The 18,856-nt window shown below is 40.7% G+C and overlaps 1 protein-coding gene across 1 annotated transcript; it reads right to left on the reverse strand.

The window, feature by feature from the left end:
• Positions 1-1,859: 1,859 nt before the first annotated feature.
• Positions 1,860-17,249, reverse strand: LOC125888111 (very long-chain acyl-CoA synthetase-like). Its single transcript, XM_049575325.1, has 10 exons — positions 16,725-17,249; positions 14,223-14,432; positions 13,977-14,132; positions 13,671-13,795; positions 13,389-13,583; positions 13,211-13,301; positions 11,332-11,530; positions 11,148-11,245; positions 4,116-4,246; positions 1,860-4,021 (listed from the first exon to the last, which is right to left on the reverse strand). The coding sequence occupies exons 1-10, from the start codon at positions 17,179-17,181 to the stop codon at positions 3,845-3,847; spliced, it is 1,839 nt and encodes a 612-aa protein (XP_049431282.1). The 5' UTR covers positions 17,182-17,249; the 3' UTR covers positions 1,860-3,844.
• Between the last annotated feature and the right edge of the window lie 1,607 nt (positions 17,250-18,856).

Genomic DNA, 18,856 nt, shown 5'->3' on the forward strand with positions numbered 1-18,856 from the left:
AACTGTGTATATATGTGACAATGTTAGTGTATATATTTGACAAAAAATACCAGTGAAAATAAGGGATTATTCATTTAATTGTATAGTGTTTTTTTTTATAGCTGATTTATAGTATATGGAGAGTAGGCATATATTTTATAAAATATTTTGTTATAGATTGCTATTGGCTATTTTACAAAAAAAGAAAGGAAAACATGATGGAGATTGGTTTGCATTTTCAAGAGATTCACCTTAAGGCCAAAGACTTGACCTGACTTGAGAATTCAAAAACAACAACAAAAACTTTTGACCTAAAAAACCTGAGCGACAGGTAAGACGGCAAATTCACCACAGATATTTAATCACAGTAGGCTCACGTCTTTAGTCTCGGCTTTTTAAAAAACATTTTAAACACAGATCTGAGGTCAAAATGTTCAGAAACAGAATTCAGAGACCTGGAAGACTTGTAATTTAGTGATCACTGGCCCTCAAGGACTTTAGATTTACTGTATCTCAACCACTTGAAACTTAACTAGGGCAGACAATGGCATTTTTGTTGATCAGTGATTAACTGTCACAGATTATGATGAAAAAAAAAAGACAGAGAGTGTCTGTATAACTTGTAAATGTTTTGTGAATGGTGCACCAGCAGGTTTCTGTACATGTGCATGTTGCTTTGTGTCGCACTGACATCTCACTTGTAAAAATGACACATAAAGCTGAGCAATATTCATCTTAAACTCGTATGACACCACTGTGCAGCTGTGTTTGTAACTGTGGTTTAATGTCCTCAGAGCCACTGAATTACATGTTGATGTTGTGACAAGGTGTAAGTTTTAACCAGTTGGTGGTGCTAGATGAAGTCGACTGAAGTGTGGGACTGTCGTTATATCAATAGAGCAATAGACAGCATTTCAACCAATCCAAGATCAAGTAACCACTGACAACACAGAACACACAGGACTGGGGAGAGTAACTGCGAAAAACTTGATACTCTTTGGTAACTGGGGAAAGCTACTGATAGTGATCAGGGAAACCAAAAGCACTATCTTCTTCCTGTTTTGATTGACACACTTCATTTGTGCTGTAAATGAAGCCTTCATTTTCTTACAGGGCTTACAGGGAACCAGTCTAAACGCAAATGTCATTATTCTGTAACATTACATTGTGCAATTATTTACTTTATAATAAATTAAAGCAAAATACACTTCCACTGTAACATAATAAGTCACGGCCTCAAAAGAACCATGAAGTTAAAGTCAAAAACGTAATCATGGTGGACGGTTTATGTACCTTTAGGTTGCACATTTTCAAGAGATTTTCAGTCTGTCTGATCCTCTTCTTAACATCACTGACCTTCTGGTTAATGAGCTTGTCCCTCCTGCCTCAGCTTTCTGACTTAATTCCCTATGTGTGTCTTTACCGGTCAAGCTGTCCTGCATGCTGCTGATCCGTGGTTGGCTCCAGGGGAAACACAGCCCGGGTTACCCTGCACCCAACCAGAGGGTGACAGGAGAGTTTCTGTCTCAGAAGCTGGCGGGTCATAGTGATCAGAGACACTTACAGCACCCCAGAGAAGATTTATTTAAGGTACATGAAGGGAACAATTTTTTACACATTAAAGTTCAACATTATGTGATGACAAACCAGTCATGTGAAACCACTTTACATTTCTCTCACAGAGGGAAAAGCACAGGTGTTACCCTGAAACTTGTAAAGCAGGGATTTGCATTTCCATTACAACATGGCTTCCTTCATGAAGGTGGGTCTTTAGCTGATGATGGCTTGTTTTGAGTGACGATGTTTAAAAACAGAGGGCTGATCCCAGGCAGGTTAAAGAAGTTTACCTGTCAGTCTGTTATCTGCAGCTTTTCATCAATTTTCCTCCCTGCTGTATGATTAATCTTGAGTATTGAAGAAAAGCTGCTAACAAAGTTCCGCTAATTGTGTGATAAGCGTATTTAATTTCCTACAGATTCTTCACAATAAAAGTCCCACGTTATTTTGTTGTCAGAAAGCTTTTATTTTGAAGCAGCAAAATAAGGAATTTCTCAAGCACCAACTTTACACAACTTTACACGGCTGATAGCAAACATGAAACAGTAAAATAAAGCAGATATCTTTAGTACAAACAGGGTGCAGGAGAGAAACTGAACTCCAAACCACAGAGATTCAGTTAGAAGCTCCAAAAGTACTGAGAAATGAACACACAGAGACTTTTAAAAATGCCTCTCTCTGGTATCGGCAGATAGAAAAGAAAGGTCTGGCTGGGCCGACTCTCACTTTAAGATTGGAGAAAAAAATGCCCCGGCTTTTTTTATTTCTTTCAACCAATCACAATCGTTCTTGGCAGTGCCACAGCAACGGTGCGCTTGCAAAAATATTGCCAGGGGGAAACAGGTTTTGGTGTAACACGCCCACAAAAATATCGCCTACAGGACGCGAACCATGGCAGAAAAATGGCTACATCCCCGCAAGATCAAACACCGCAAAAGTTAGTAAAGCATGAGTTGAAAACTGCTACACAACCAGCGGTGGTAGCGCGGGACTTCAGCGGGTGGCTCGTTCCGCCCAATGAGAGGTCGATTTATGCAGCGAACTTCCGCCCACTCAGACTAGCTGTAGTGTGACATCACCACTACTCATTTGAGGGTGGGCAGCCCGGCTTTTGGACACACTCGATAGGAGGTCCGTCTTTGGTGCAGCCCGGCGTGGCATGGTGTGTCTCCACTGATAATAGAAACGCAAATCATTGCGGCATGGCTTGAAACGGTGCTGCCAAAAGTGACAGTGGAAAAGGCCAATCAGAGGAGCACAGGTCTTATTTAAGTTATAAATTACACCTGTGGTTTTCCTGCAGCTTGATGCAATGAAAAAGCTTTGTTACAGCGTCTTAAAGGCATACTTTGAAATCCGCTCGTCCATGCAATTCAGCAGCAACACATGCACTTGCAGGAGCCCGACTCGTATGCTGAAGTGTTTTAAATTGTACGGTTTTAGCCAAAATGCATGTGTTTGGGAAGTACTGAGCATACAGCTGGATAAATGAGACTTGGACTATACTGCAGAAATAGTTTTGCTGTTGTAAATGCAAACCCCTTATTACTACAATTCATCAACAAAGTTTTCTTCACTAATCAAGGTAACACGGCGAGTAATTGATATGCACATGATGATTTTATGGGTGAAGTACTCCTTTAATATGCTGTAGGTTTAGACAGCCATTGTTGATATAACTAGCTATAATGACAAGTAACATTTAGGGATCTAAGTAACAAGTTCATTTTTCTATTTAAGAAGAAACACAAGGAATTTATATTTCTGATTGCTACAATAAAAGTTTGTGTAAAAAGTATATAGATTACTAAAAAGTCCAGCATTTAATTTTAAGAAAATAGTTACAATTCACAGTACTCATCAGAAAAAAATCTGTATCAATTATTTTCCTCCAATCATTCAGCTCTGTAGAGAGGGAGGGACGTAATGCCTAATGATCAACAGTCATACAAGAAGACATCTTTTGTTTACAAGGCACAGATTCCAGCTCCTGCACTGACAATAGCCTCAATAGAACAGAATGGTACGCAGCAAGAAGTCACAGTTTGAGTGAGGAGCCATTTCCTCAACTGGAAAAACTTGCTCTCTTGCTTCAAGTAAATCAATGCCCTCTCAGTGCAACAGGCTATAACATGCTCTCTGGAGAATTTAAGTCATTTATGGATATGTGTGGAATTTCTGATGAAGTAGAAGAACATATGTAAACACATAAAAATAAAATCACAAGAGTTCATCAGAAAGCAGCCTCTCAAATGAGCTCAGCATCGCAGTGGCTTGATGTGTCACAGTGCCAGCAGGAGAAGAAGAATTAAAATTTAATCTTCCCTGATGTAACACCGTTGAATATATCCAGCGTAAGTGGGACGTAATCCATGACTTTTTCATCCAGATAGAAGAGTGGCTCGGTTATCTTATTTGGGTTGAAACCTTCCTCCACCAGTTTCGCCTTCAAATGCTTGAAGGTGCCTGTAATGTCCATGGAGTTCTGTAACCACAGTGAAATAGCTTCTAAGGAGAGGGAACTCAAGTAAGGCTGAATGTTAGAAATTTTTGTAAAAATATAAAATGACTTAAAGTACCTGAAGCCTGAGAAAACGTGGCCTCGCATAGCCGGGCAGGAAGTTTTCGACTTGCTTACAAACAGCAGTGGAGTCAAATCTCTGTCCATCTCTTAACGTGACAGCAGCCATCCCACATCGCCCCTCCTGACCTGGAAGTTAAAGAATAGTTAAATCAGAGGAAACTTTACTGATGTAAAACATTAAATACACTTAGGCTTGAGGGAAATCTTCACCTGCAAAATGACCATTTGTTTATCAGTTACTCACCGCGTGTTACCTTCAATTCCTGGGAAAAAAAGAAGTTTTTGAGTAATTGATGAACAAACAGTAATTTTGCAAGTGAAGTATTTCTCCAAAATAAACATTTAGAGGAGAAAGCCTGTGTTAGCAAACTGTGGGCATGAAAAAGATGTGGAGGTAGCCACTGTGACGTTACGAGAGGGCAGAGATGTGGAGGGGTGAGGGGTGGATCTGACTGAAAACCAAAGAACACTATGCATGCCCCCCTTTGTCAATCACAAAGCAGCCATGCCCTAGATCAGTGGCTCCCAACTGGTTCAGCCACAAGGTCCAGATTTCTCCTTAGTCATTAGTTCAAGGTCCACACAGTTTAATACAAACACCATCATACTTGTGTTTGACTATGTCGTCTGGCCAGTTTACTGTCTCTGTTAAGAAGCTGTCTGTTTGTCACTCACTCCACAGCAGGAAAATCGCTTCAAAATAAAAGCTCTGTGCGAAAAATTCACTGTACTCAAAAATAAAGTGTGGTTTTTACAGTCACTTGTGGTCCCATTCAGAATAGACCCTTTTGGACCTCGACCCACCAGTTGTGAACCACTGCCCTAAAGCTGTGTTATTGACTTTTTTTTACTCGAAATGGGACCTTACTTTACAAATTGAACATCTTGCTGTATCGGAGAAGCCTTGAAACTAGAGACTGAGGCCATAAACCAGGGATACTAAACTTATGACCTGTGGGCCAATCCTGGCACATGACATGCTGCCAGGCAGCTAGACGACCATTTTCCAGGTCACACTTGATATCGGCTGATTCACACTAGGATTATTTTTTGTACTTTATTGTACAATACGGGGCCAGAATGCATAAAAAGTACAGACAGAGGTCAGGGTTAACCCCTCTAATGTCCTCAAATCCTACAAACAAGAGCAAGGTTTTGATTCAACACTGGGGGGGACACATAGAAAACAAGGGCTTTGGGGTCCTCCCTCAGGAAATTTTGGGCAGCAAACATTTAATGTTCTGCATTCTGGTGAATTTTATGCATCAATTTATGGTATAAATGTCTATAATTTCATCAAAATAAAAGTCCTTTTCTACTTTAATGTCTTTATTAGAAGGTAAAAATGCATATTCTAAATATTGAGAGTGATGTGTCCCCTGCATCCCCCCCAAAATCTACACCTATGCCTACAAACCCCACTGTGTACACCTGACCTGTGCAGCACTGCTGTGACTCATCACTAAGTTGAGTGAGGACAGCAAACATCAAAGGTTGCAAACACGCAATTCATTTATTATATGTACTGATAAATATCATTAATGTTTGTTTATTAAATGGCCCCTGGCCTCCTGTCACTTTGCAAAAGTGGCCCGCAAAGCAAATTGAGTTTCCCTGCAATAAACTTATCAGGAAAATGTTTACTGTGGTAATAAATCAAGTGAACAGTAGGATCATTTATATTATTAATTTATATTATTAATAGTAATTTCCTCAAACACAGAACAAATCACACAGCCTCCAATATTAAAAAACTATTACCACTACTACTACTACTACTACTAATAATAATAATAATAATAATAATAATAATAATAACTCAAGACATATACACAATATAAATAAATAAAATGCAGGAAAAGAAATGGATAAAAAATTGTGAGCTAAAAAGGAGCCTCAATATAGCAGAAAAGAGTTATGAATCTATACAGTCTTTAATTTACCAAAGTATTGTATGATCTGACCCTGAGTGGATTTAAATTTCTCAGGATGTCCCTGCAATGAAAATTTAATTTTCTCAAATTTAAGAAAAAACACTAGAACTCTAAACCTTGTAGAGGAATTTGGGGGATGATGTGAGTTTCAGTCCATTAGGATTCTCCTACGTGCCAAAAAGTTTGAGAAAGCAAGGATGTTCTTGTGTTTATTTAACATTGCACTTCTTGACATGTTTTGGCTTTCAGTCTCAGGTACCTTAACTGCCTTCATTAGCTGTGTCACACAGCCACTGCTGTGACCATTGACCATGTCGGCGAGCGGGTCAAAACATCAGGACAACATGCAATCATTGACTTTCTGCTGTTTTCAGAATAGTTTACTTATTTGAACTATGCTCTCTGTGCAGCCAGCTTGTCCTCTATTACCACTGACTGCGGCTTACCTAACCTTTGTCCCACTTCACCGGTCCGACTGTCTGAAAGATACAACCAACAAGAAGAGGGTCCCAGCCTACTGGAATATTTCGGCCAAAGTTTATGACCAGTACACTGACCCGAACTCTCCCAATAAAGTGTAAACAACACAGAGAAACTGTGGCAAGAGTTTAAAGGTACCCATTGGCCTCAATACATGATGGACTCCTGGCAAACAGCGCGTGGTTGAGGTCAAGGTTACTTTATTGGTCTCCCTTGGGAGAAATTTGGTTTGGATGAAGGGAAAAATTGCTGCATAAGGGTTACAAATAGAAAAACAACACAATAAATAAAGGGAAACCAAAAAAAAAAAAAGATACATAGACACATGCACACCCAGTACACAGTAAACCCACATACACGCTCGGATACATGCTACCCACACACACACACACACACACACACACACACACACACAATACAATCACCTCCTCTCATTAATGAGCTTAACTGAGATAGGGATAAACAAGTGTAGTAAATGTGTACAAACTTTTTTCCCCCTATAATGCCCTTAGATTTGCAACATACTCAGGCTGCAAACATGGGCAAACAGTTAATGTCTGGTTTGTGTTTTCTTGGACTAGCTAAACATAAAATCCATCTGAGGACAAAAACCTGCTAAATATGATGACATCATAACGCGGCTGCCCAGTTCAAATGGGCTGCAGGGGCTTCGTGGGCATATCAACTAGGCCAAGCCCAGCGTCAGGCCATCAAAGCCCTCTCTGGCGCAGCTGAACAGGCCAGCCGGTAGCTATGGATCAAGAGGAAAGACACCACTCTGGCCCCAAAATACCACTAACAACAGCAAGGTTCAAGGAAGTAAAAGCAGAGGGGGAAGCACCTGGGACGCCAGGTGTTTTTCAGCTGTTGCCATAATGCTTGATTTGTGCTTGTCGCATTTGCAAGGGTCTCATGCGGCATACTTTCACCTGTCTGTGTAATGGATGTATAAAGAGTAGGGATGGGAATCTAGAACCGGTTCCAAATTGTCCATACAGCACAATAACATGTGTCCAAGCTTATCAATCCCTTTTACAGTCCCAGCTTAGGAGTGATTTAGGAAAGCTCTCAGAGCAACTCTGAGCAAGGAAGGGACACAAATTTTTACCTTAGTGAAGAGGTGTAGTTGACCCTGTTGCTGGGTGTGGTGCATTCTTTTAACAGATTTGATTGGTTGTCAGAGACACACCCTTTTGTGAGCCTGCAAGGTGAGGACACCCAGTGGAAATTAAATGAACTGCTGACTGTGAAAGTGTTCTCATTGTTGGTGTGATCACTCTGCTGATGAAAGGTTGAGACAGACTCAAGTCATCACTGCTGCGCTGTTGCATTTTCCAGTTTTCCAAATATCTTGGTGTTGTGATCATTTTATTACTGGCATTATAGCATTAGGTGGGAAATGACACACACATATTATCCCTGCAGCATCTGATCTGTAGCATTTCATTTACTCACTGTCATCCAGTGGAGAATATTTCTCCCACCTCTTTGTCTTTCACTATTTTCTCCTCTGATTAAGAAACTCTTAAGCCTCTTAAAAGTCCTCCTCTCTGCTCCTAACAGTTTTCACCTTCGGAGCTGTTTTAAGGGCTAAGATGCTTTGTGAATAACTTTTATCTTTAGTCTGAACTTTAAGGGGCAATACTAAGAAAGCGTCACAATTTTAAGAATGTTCTTAGAATTTAGTCACAAGGAGCAACTGTTTGTATAGGGAGGCTTTGTGAATACGGCCCCTGGTATGCCATGTATCTGACACTCTACACACAAGCGCCACTGCTTTCCAACTGAGCTGCACGTCTGTTACCAAGGTTAAATATCCTGTGTTTTAATAACATGGTGATGCACAGGCAGGTGTTTTTCAGGTCCAATTCTGTAGCTTGTTCAGATGAGTTGTATTCACTGCGCAGTGGAGACAGAAGTTCGCAGTGAGGATGTTGAATTTTATCTAAAGATGAACATTCAGAACAAGGTTTTTATAGTGTTAGATCTGATCTGAGGCTTGCTGAATCAGTGACATCTTATTGGTTCAAAAAAGCCTTTTATTAAATTCAGCACACTGTTTATTTTATACATGTCTCATTTGATTATTTTTATTGTTTTTAATCTTGTGTTGCCACCGGTTATTGTATTCTTTTATTTTGTATTACTCTAGTTGTTCGATTTCCCACACCTCAGTGCAATCTACAAGTTAGTTGCCAACTTTGCCTCAGCCTCAGTGATGGTATTTTATCTTTATTCAATTGTCACCGTTCTTTGTATTTCTTAAAATTGCCTCATTTTATTTGCTTAAATCCCGCATTGTTTTAAATCCAGGATCAACCATGTAAAGCAATTTGTAATGTTGTTTTTATTAATAAAGTTTATTATCATTATTCTTATCTTACTATATAATGAGGTGAACTCTGTCCGTCTGTGTGTGTGTGTCTGTTCCAGTGGTAGAGGGTCGTGGGAGGATGCAAATGAAGCAATATTACATCAATTGGCCAAAGGGGGCGCTATAGCAACCGATTGTAATTGCAAACTTTGAATGGGCATTTCTCATGCCCTGTATGTCGTAGAGACATGAAACTGTGCACAGAGATGCCTCTCCTCATGAGGAGCACATTTGCCTCAAGAAACCATAACTTACGGTTACATAGATTTTCTGCCATTTTGTATTTTTTGAAAAACACTTCAAATCGATCTCTTCCTAGGAAGTTTGACCGATCTGCATGAAACTTGGTGAACATAATCTAGGGACCAATATCTAAAGTTCCCTCTTGGCAAAAGTTGGAAAACTTAGTAAAACTGAGCTTCTCTAAGGCAATGACTTTAACTATCTGCCTTTCAACGTGCTACCTCAACTACTAATGTACAGTTTTAGCCCACTAACTATCCCACTATTGGCAATGGTGCTACTGTACTTTCAATAAAGCAATCGTACTATCAAATTCACAAAAACTCTGTCTGAATACATTGCTCTTCTTAATGGGTTCAGTTGACTATTTAATCTGCAATTTCCTATGACCTGTATCCCAAACACACACCATGTGAAACTGTATGTGGGCAACTGTGCACTCAATGGGTATGGACTAATCCTTATTATTATTACATCAAAAGCTAACAGTGGGTTGTGAGTCGGGCTAATCAATATGTCTGAGTGGCAACAAAGCTCTCAATCTGCCCTGATCCCCTCAGCACCTCAAAGAATGTCTTCCTGGATGAGTAGCTGTGACATTTACACACAGGGGTATTAATCAGTGTGAAACAGTTTGTCACTGAATCAGGTGAACAAGAAGGAAAATAACACATTAATATCACACTAAAACTCTGAGGTAAAACATTTTCCTCTACACAGGCTGAGCAGGTTTTTTGTCTTTGACTAAGAAAACTGTTACACAGTGGCACAGAGGACCCCTGAGTCACATGCACGCCTTATTTCTAATCTGTTTGTACACTTTGTTCAGACTTAGAGATTATATCACAGTTGTCACAGACCTACTTTTTCTTCCATACAGATAAGTGATCAGAAATCAATGAGGGAACTGATAAAGAATCAGACCGATAAGCAGAATCGATAATGGCATGAGCCACTCTTGGTTTAGCACTCCCCTAATGTGAGCTCTTGCTCTTCTCCACTGTCTAAATGTTATTGGACCGAATGGATAAAATTCTTGATGCTCAAAAAAGGATAATTTGCGGATTTACAGATTTCTTTTTCACATGCAAGTCTATGGGAAAATTCCTTTTAGGGCTCCATGGGATAACGTGACGGACTTGGAGACTGTAATTCCACCGTTTGGCCTTGACGTTTCCTTGCCAGGATTCTGCGTCAGCATATGTCCGTGAGATCTAGCGTGTGGAAAGTGTAACTGAGGCTTCAAAAGGCTGCATTTCCTTTCTCTAAGAAACTGGGCAGGTCTTGTCAGTCTGTAACAACAGGCTCAGTCAAGAAAAACACCCTTGAAAAACATAAATGGGAGGTGTTTTTCAGAAGTTTCTCAAAGCTAATCAACTCTGGAGTGAAAATAATTTCAAATCAAGTTTCTGCTGAAAATCTATTTGAGGCAATCAGACGAATGTAAATGTGAGAGGAATTAAATAGAGTCAACATCTGAATTATTTCAAACAAAGACGACCTTTAATGAAATACTGAAAGCTGGCTCGGGTTTTTCATGTTCCTGAAATAAAGTTTACCTCAGAGCTGAAACAATGTGCCAATTTTTCTTTGTTCATGTTATTGTAAAGTGAATATCTCTGGGTGTTGGACTGTCTATAAAATGCTTAGACAAAACAGAAATTTGAAGACTAGGCTGTGGGACATTGTGACAGGCGTTTTCTCTGGGTACTCCGGCTTCCTCCCACAGTCCAAAGACATGCAGGTTAATTGGTGACTCTAAATTGTCCGTAGGTGTGAATGTGAGTGTGAATGGTTGTCTGTCTCTATGTGTCAGCCCTGTGATAGTCTGGCAGCCTGTCCAGGGTGTACCCTGCTTCTCGCCCAGTGTCAGCTGGGATAGCCACCCTGTGATCCCCAACTGGACATGCGGTTATGGAAGATGAATGAATGAAGACTATTTCTGCTCTCACACTTTGCTGCTGACAAAAAAGAGAAGATGTAGAGCGATAATTACCTGGCACTGTGACTCCATACACGTTGGCTTCTTTAATGCAGTCGACCATTGTGAGGATGTCAGCCACCTCAGTTGTAGCCACGTTCTCTCCTTTCCATCTATGTATTAAAATAAATCACTCGTTGCACTCAGGTTTTTAAGCTTCACTTTAAAGTAGGTGGCTGAAACCAAAGGATGAGCTCACCTGAAAGTGTCTCCGACTCGATCGTGGAAGTAGAAAAAATTTTCTTCATCAATGCGCAGCAGGTCACCAGTGTTGAAGTACAAGTCTCCTTTCTTGAAGACGTCCCGCAGCTTCTTCTTCTCAGTTTGCTGAAGGTCTCCAACATAACCGCCAAACGGAGCGCATGGTGATATCTCAGTGACCAGAAGTCCAGGCTCACCTGCAGAGGGTTAACCACAGGGTGATCCTGTAACTTGCTTTGGCACCAGTGTGTTGAAGCACAAATAAAACCAGTTGTGTTGAGGTGTGATAAACAGTAGATAGAATGCCCTGGCATTTTACAGCGTATTAAAAACATTCACTGTGTTTAGTAATTGTAAAGCACAGTGATGGATTTACAGATTTAGAAGGATATTAAAATGGATTTCGGTATTTTTATTGATGCACTGAATCATCCAACACTTGGCTAAAAGTACAAACAGGCATTTGAAATACTAATGTGTCAGTTGGACCACCACTGAAAAATCACAACAGAACTGAATAACCCTCCTGTTATCTTCGAGAGGAGACAGTGTGTAGTAAACGGGACGATAACAGGAGAGTTGATTATATGAGTATTTTTCTCAAGCAGAGCCTCACAGAGCTGCTCACATGGCTGTAGACTCTCTGGGCACTATTTAAACCATCTAAGTGCTGGTATAAAGTGAACTGCAAGTGCATTTAGGGCATGTCCAACTCCACTTGCTAGTTAAACGACACATTATCTGGACACAAAGTACAGCGCAAGGGGCAAAGGGGTTTTATTTAGACCCTTAACTAATGATATGCGTGTCTCATTCCATCCTGCTCATCACCTGTTTGAACTGTTGCCCTCCAAAAGACGCTACCGGTCCATCAAGACACGCACCACAAGATTCATACACAGTCTGTACCCCAAAGCCATCACCATACTGAACTTTGAGCTGAAGCGAACCCACTAAAACACATTACAGTTCTTTTTCTTTAGTGTAATAACTTATTTGATGTGCAATGACATGCCTGAGCACTTATATAGTTATAAACTTGACAGGTGAAACAAAACTGAACTTTTAGCTTCTGAAAAAAATCAATTACGTTACGCTGCTCCTCGTGTGTAAATGTAAAAAAAAAAAAAAAGAGTCTCTCTCTGCACAGTTCTATGTTCACATGTAAAGAGAATGTAATTATTATTTTCCTCATTAATGAGGTCATATTTCAGCCACCCTCAACCCATCTGCTCGTCCCTGTGTGTGTGTAACAAGCAGAGTGTGCACTGGTTGTGAATCCGCCAATGTAGGCACATCTTACTGTTTGAATAACACGCCTTTTAAAAAGCAGGAAAATACTGCATCACTGACTTAAGACCAGGTTTTTGCAGGTCAAAGGTGCAATCACTTTCACTGCCTAAAAATAGCAATACATCAACAATGCTCCTGACAACACCTCATTTTATGACCTACAAAGCCATGGGGGCAAGTGCATTTCCTGCTTACACAACGCTGGCGCTAACCGGTACAATGACAACTGTGTCGGCCTGAAACTAGCAATGACAATTGCGGCACACTGTGAGTCGCTCTGTTAATATTATTAAATCCCTCATTCATTTAAAAACAGCTGTTTACAGTTGATAATCTAGAGATTGTTTTGTAAGCTTATTCTTTAGTCCACCTGGGATAAACTCTGTCAGTTTATTTTATTCTATCCCTGCATTACTTAAATTTGTTGGTATAAAATGATCAAATTTAAGGACATTGAATCTGTTAAAAAACACTATGTGTAAAGTCAATTATTAACTATCTATAAGCCCTGAAGAAGAAAAAAACTGAGGACCTGACCTCTGTGTCCTGAGTGGTACCTACGTACAGCCCTGGGTCTAACGCACCTTTGTCAGCCTCTATGCAGAAACCAGAAGAATCCCTCAGAGGTGTTGCTGTTTCTATGTCGAATTTGATCACAGCGTAAGGAAAATGCTTCTGCAAGATAAGAAAAAAGCCATCAAACATTGCTGACTGATTCACAGGTTTTTATTTCACAATGTGAAATGAAATATGAACTTTTACCTTTAAGTAGTAGAAGTGTCTGCCAACAGCTCCGATCTTGCCGACGTAATTCACCAAACCGAAATTCCCCTCAGTTGCTCCATAAAACTCTTTGATTTCGACGTTTCCAAACCTGTCGATGAAGTCCCTCCAAACATCAGCTCTGATCCCGTTGCCTATCGCAAGTCTCACTTTGTGGCTTCGATCATTGAGTTGCTGTCAGGGAGGAAACAACAGTTGTTTTTTATTTCTTGTGACCTTTAATGTGAGAGTACCGTTAATGTTGTGACATATAGTTCATACCTTTGGTGTGTTGCAGAGGTAGCGCATGATTTCACCTATGTACTGAAAGACAGTGACGTTATATTTTCTGCAGTCGTCCCAGAAGTTAGATGCAGAGAATTTATCCCTCAGAGCCACGGTGATACCTGCACACAGGAACAAGATGACGAATATTAAAAGGAGGTTGGAGGTTATATGCAGGCCCCTTAAAATAGCACTCAGTCATCAAAACTTTGGAAACTCCTGATCTAAGATTTTTGTAGAAAAATTTTGTAAAAAACTGGGTCACGCAGAACATGACCCAGTGTTAACAGCCCTGGTATGTACCTATGTCAATGGCTGAAACGAATCCAATGAAGCCGGCAGTGTGATAGAGTGGGAGGCTGATGTAGATCACATCTTTGGTGGTCATTCCCATTTTAGACATGAAGCAAACTACGAACCACAGTCTGGCGTGAGAGATCTCTGCTGCTTTAGGTAAACCTGTTGAAAGACAAGCCAGAGGCACATGTGATGTAGGTCCGGGTTCTTTTACTGATAAATCCCGAACATGTCACACCTGAGGGAGCTTACCTGTTGTCCCTGATGTGTATATGTAGGCTACAGGACTCATCACGTTCACACGTGACCTTAAACCCTCGGGTAAAGGCCCCGAGAGGGCCTGGTTCATTTTTTCTTTGAAGCTCTGCATGTGTGCGTTTTCGGTTCGGTCAGCCAGGGTGAGAACAGTGATCCCCTGCTCCAGCAGAGTGGGCAGGACCTCCTCCACAGCATCCTGTAACTCTGGGGATAAAACCACAAGTCAGAAGAAAAGTACACATACCACAATACACCAAAACACTTACACTAATAGCCCTAAAAGTTTAAGTGCATTCAGCTAAGAGTGGCTACAGCTCTGGTTTGCGTTTAACCTGCATTTGACCTTTGTTGTGACGGATTTTATATCTGTAATCAGTTTGATTTCACTTGGTAATGTGTTCCAGAGCTGACAGCCCTTTATGGAAAACGCTGATTGTCCAAATTTAGATTTATGATATAACTGGGCTGCCTGTGTGGGTATGTGGTGCCTTATCAATTTAAAACAATTAAGGTTCATCTTTATTGTTTTTGAAATCTTCCTCATATGTTTATTAAATTTTAATTGAAGATCTACAATTACTCCTAAAAGTCCCTGATATCATCATATGAAGGACAGTAAAATAATTTCACCAATGTTCGACATCAAACAATGTCTGTCCTCCTCTGAGTATCATTAAACCTACTGGTCTCTACAGCTCTAAGGCTAATGGTGATGCTCCTGAGCATAACTGTCTTTTGTTTAAATTATACTTCACATAAGGCTCAATATTGTAACTCTTCTTCATGAGACAGTAAGTTTGCTTTATACCATATATCATCAGACAGTTTTTCTCTAGCCATATGAAACAAGGATAAGGAAAAAAGTATTCATTTTTGGGGACTTTTCTTATTTTATCTTTGCATGTGTTGTGGAATATTGAATACTCTCATCTGTTTGGGCAACAATCAGTGGTGACAACTAGGCACTGCCATTTTTGTAAAGGGTGATAAGCCAAAAAGATTGGGAATCACTGGCGTAAGATTTAACGCTGTGTTTTATTTCATAAAATGATAATATGTTTTGTAAAACTGCAGGCCAGAGATGGCCCATCATAAGATGTGATTCGGTCTACCAGATGTTTCTAGCATTTTTTAAAAAACATAATAATAATATAAATATGTGGTTCCCTACTTATTATCAATTATTTTTATAACCTGAGCGCAGCAGACAGAGTGACACTTGGCACAAAGAGTCAGTTTGGCGCAAGTGAGCTGAGAAAAAAAAAATAGAGCAGCAGAGACATTGGCACACAGACAAAAGGAATTTCAGTGAAGGGAAATGGGATCCCACTGACATATTGCATCTTAACAATACAACACAATAGGTGTTTGCTTTAAGCTCATTGCCCACTATTAAATTTCAGCTTTGACACTCCTGCTGTTATATAACAATCAACTTAAGCTCTCAAGAAATGTAATGCAATAAAAAGTGCAATATTTGACTGACATGTAAGGGAGAAATATGAAGTAGCTAAACCTGATAAGACACTTCCCTTTCACCCAAGTTTCTCCTGTTTTCTGAGCACAGATGTTGCTTTGTTAGCCTCCATATGAATGACTACCTCTTCAGTGGAAAGCACATAACCAGCCCCACAGCCTTTACAAAAGCTATTACACTGACTTCATGCAATCAACATTTTCATGCACTGTTTCTTGCAGTGTTTTCAGTTACACCCCTGCTGAAGATTATAAATGCTAAATGCATCAGAGCTTAATCTGAGGATATAAACCTACAGTAAACTGCATGTGGAGCTTAAGTTACATTCAGGTTGCATGACATAAATGCAGCCCTGTGCTCCTGGAAGAAAGCAAACTAAAAAGTTCCTTCATGTACTGAGAGGCACCCATGGGTGGAAGATAACTCATAAGACATAATGTTTTCTACTTTTTTGTACCATTTTAAGGTATTTGGATTTTACTAGAGCAATTTTCTTTATACTTCACTTCATTTTAGAGGCAAATACTGAATTCTCTCCTACTCTATGAGATTAGTTTTACATGTATCACATATTATTGGATCTTTGCTATAATAACACACTTTGCCTCTCGCCCAGTGTCAGCTGGGATAGGCTGCAGCCCCTCATGACCCTGCACCAGGATAAGCAGTTACTGATAATGACAAAATGAATGGTACTGATACCTGGTACTGATAGCTGGATGTGATTAAATTAGGTACTAATCAAAATGTGAGTGATTACAAAGGTGTGTGCCTTCTTTTGGCCTGTTGCAGGACATTTTTCAGTTTAATTGCCCAGTTTAAAACATTTATTTAAAAGAGAATAATCATATGTAATTATGTGCATTGCTTTAATGAAATAATTCAAAAAGTTGCATTACTTATTAAGATGGTAACTAGTGATCTGTGACCTATTATACTGCAAAAGTAACCTAACACTGCTTGTAACTAAGTTTCTGCACAGTTACTGCTCAGTGCACGATGTGTGTACTTCTTCTTACCTCCAGCTGCAACCAGAGTCTTGGCTCCGACGCAGCTGAAGCAGTGCAACAGGGACTTGGATCTGATGTTGTAGTTGAGAAAAGCACCGGAACATCCGATCTTCACCAAGCCCAGCCACATCCACAGGAACATGGGCTCATTTCTGAGAAACAACGCGACCTTGTCTCCTTCTTTGAGTCCGATCTGCAGGAAAACTCGTGCGGCTTTGTTGCTCAGCTCATCCGCGTCCTGGAAGCTGTACGTCTCGTCTTTGTAAAGCACGAAGGGTTTGTGTGGCTGCGCTTTCACCACCTCAGAAAAACGGTCCAGGATGGAGTAGTTGGTCTGCTTGTACTTTAAGACAAGCTCCCTTGCTTTAAACCGATCCCGCACGAATTGGACATCCTGGATAAAGTAAGGATAGCGAAGGAAAAGGGCGACAAGAAGTGCAGCTGCAAGCAGGATCCAGATAATCATGTTTATCAGTGGACAGCTGCAGACACCAGTGTGAAGGACTCAATGTTGAGATCTGCTGAGGGAAAAAGAGGGTCGGAGCATAAATGGCCCCCAGGACAGAGGAGGAGCACAGACATTAGAATAAGGGCTGGAAAGTGCTCAACATATTAACCAATCAGTTGTGACACACACACACACACACACACACTGAACTACATTTTAAACTCAACACACTGTTTTGGCTCCAGTTTAAAATGTAAGACATTTTATACACTCACCGGCCACTTTATTAGGTACAAATAACTAATCAGCCAAACATGTGGCAGTAACTCAGAGTACTGAGGCATGTAGACATGGTCAAGACGACCTGCTGAAGTTCAAGCCAAGCATCAGAATGGGGAAGGTAGGTGATTAAAGTGACTTTAAATGTGGCATGGTTGTTGGTGCCAGACGGGCTGGTCTGAGTATCCAGCAAGCAGCAGTTCTCTGGGTGAAAATGCCTTGTTGATGCCAGAGGTCAGAGGAGAATGGCCAGAGGGTTCAAGAAGATAGAAAGGCAACAGTAACTCAAATAACCACTGGTTACAGCCAAGGTCTGCAGAAGACCGTCTCTGAACGTGTTGAACCTTGAAGCAGATGGGCTACAGCAGCAGAAGACCACACCAGGTGCCACTCCTGTCAGCTAACAACAGGAAACTGAGGCTACAATTCACACAGGCTCACCAAAACTGGACAATAGAAGATTGGAAAAACGTTGTCTGGTCTGATGAGTCTGGATTTCTGCTGCAACATTCAGATGGTAGGGTCAGAATTTGGTGTGAACAACATGAAAGCATGGATCCATCCTGCCTTGTATCAACAGTTCAAGCTGGTGGTGGTGGTGTAATGGTGTGGGGGATATTTTCTTGGCACACTTTGGGCCCCTTAGTACCAACTGAGCATGGTTTAAACACCACAGCCTACCTGAGTATTGTTGCTGACTGTGTCCATCCCTTTATGACCACAGTGTACCCATCTTCTGATGGCTACTTCCAGCAGGATAACGCACCATGTCACAAAGTTCAGATCATCTCAAACTGGTTTCTTGAACATGACAATGACTTCACTGTACTCCAGTGGCCTCCACAGTCACCAGATCTCAATCCAATAGAGCACCTTTGGGTGCAGTGGAATTGTAGATTTGCATCTTCGATGTGCAGCCGACATGTCTGCGGCAACTGTGTGATGCTAACATGTCAATATGGACCAAAATCTCAGGGATGTTTCCAGCACCTTGTTGAATCTGTGACACCAATCTATTAACATTTTGGTCACAAATTTGTTAACATCCATGTTAGTGAGCACTTCTCCTTTTCCAATATAATATCCACCTGACAGGTGTGACATGTCAGGATGCTGATTGAACAGCATCATAGTGTGCCCTGGGATGGCCACAATAAAAGGTCACTCTAAAATATTTAGTATGTCCCAAGTGTTGAGGGAGTGGCAATTGGCAAGCTGACTACAGGAATGTCCCCAGAGCTGTTTCCCTTGAACACAATGTTTATTTCACCACCATAAGCTGTCTCTAATGTGGCAAAACATCCAAACAGTCTCACAACTGTACAAGTATGTTAGGATGACAAAGTGCTGTCAGGTCAAGACCCCTGTGAGGATGAAGATGAGCTTCCCTGAGACTGTTTTTGACAGATTGTGC

The sequence above is a fragment of the Epinephelus fuscoguttatus genome, linkage group LG4 (genome assembly GCF_011397635.1).
Source record: "Epinephelus fuscoguttatus linkage group LG4, E.fuscoguttatus.final_Chr_v1".
Classification (NCBI taxonomy): domain Eukaryota; kingdom Metazoa; phylum Chordata; class Actinopteri; order Perciformes; family Serranidae; genus Epinephelus; species Epinephelus fuscoguttatus.

Bases quoted from the DNA above. Each gene is read 5' to 3' on its own strand.
- LOC125888111 (XM_049575325.1), bottom strand. From the start codon at position 17,181: ATGATTATCTGGATCCTGCTTGCAGCTGCACTTCTTGTCGCCCTTTTC. The intron at 13,584-13,670 runs GTATGAACTATA...CCTCCCTGACAG, and splicing joins ACCTCTGCAACACACCAAAG to CAACTCAATGATCGAAGCCA. The intron at 11,531-13,210 runs GTGCGTTAGACC...AACCCTCTGCAG, and splicing joins CTGCATAGAGGCTGACAAAG to GTGAGCCTGGACTTCTGGTC.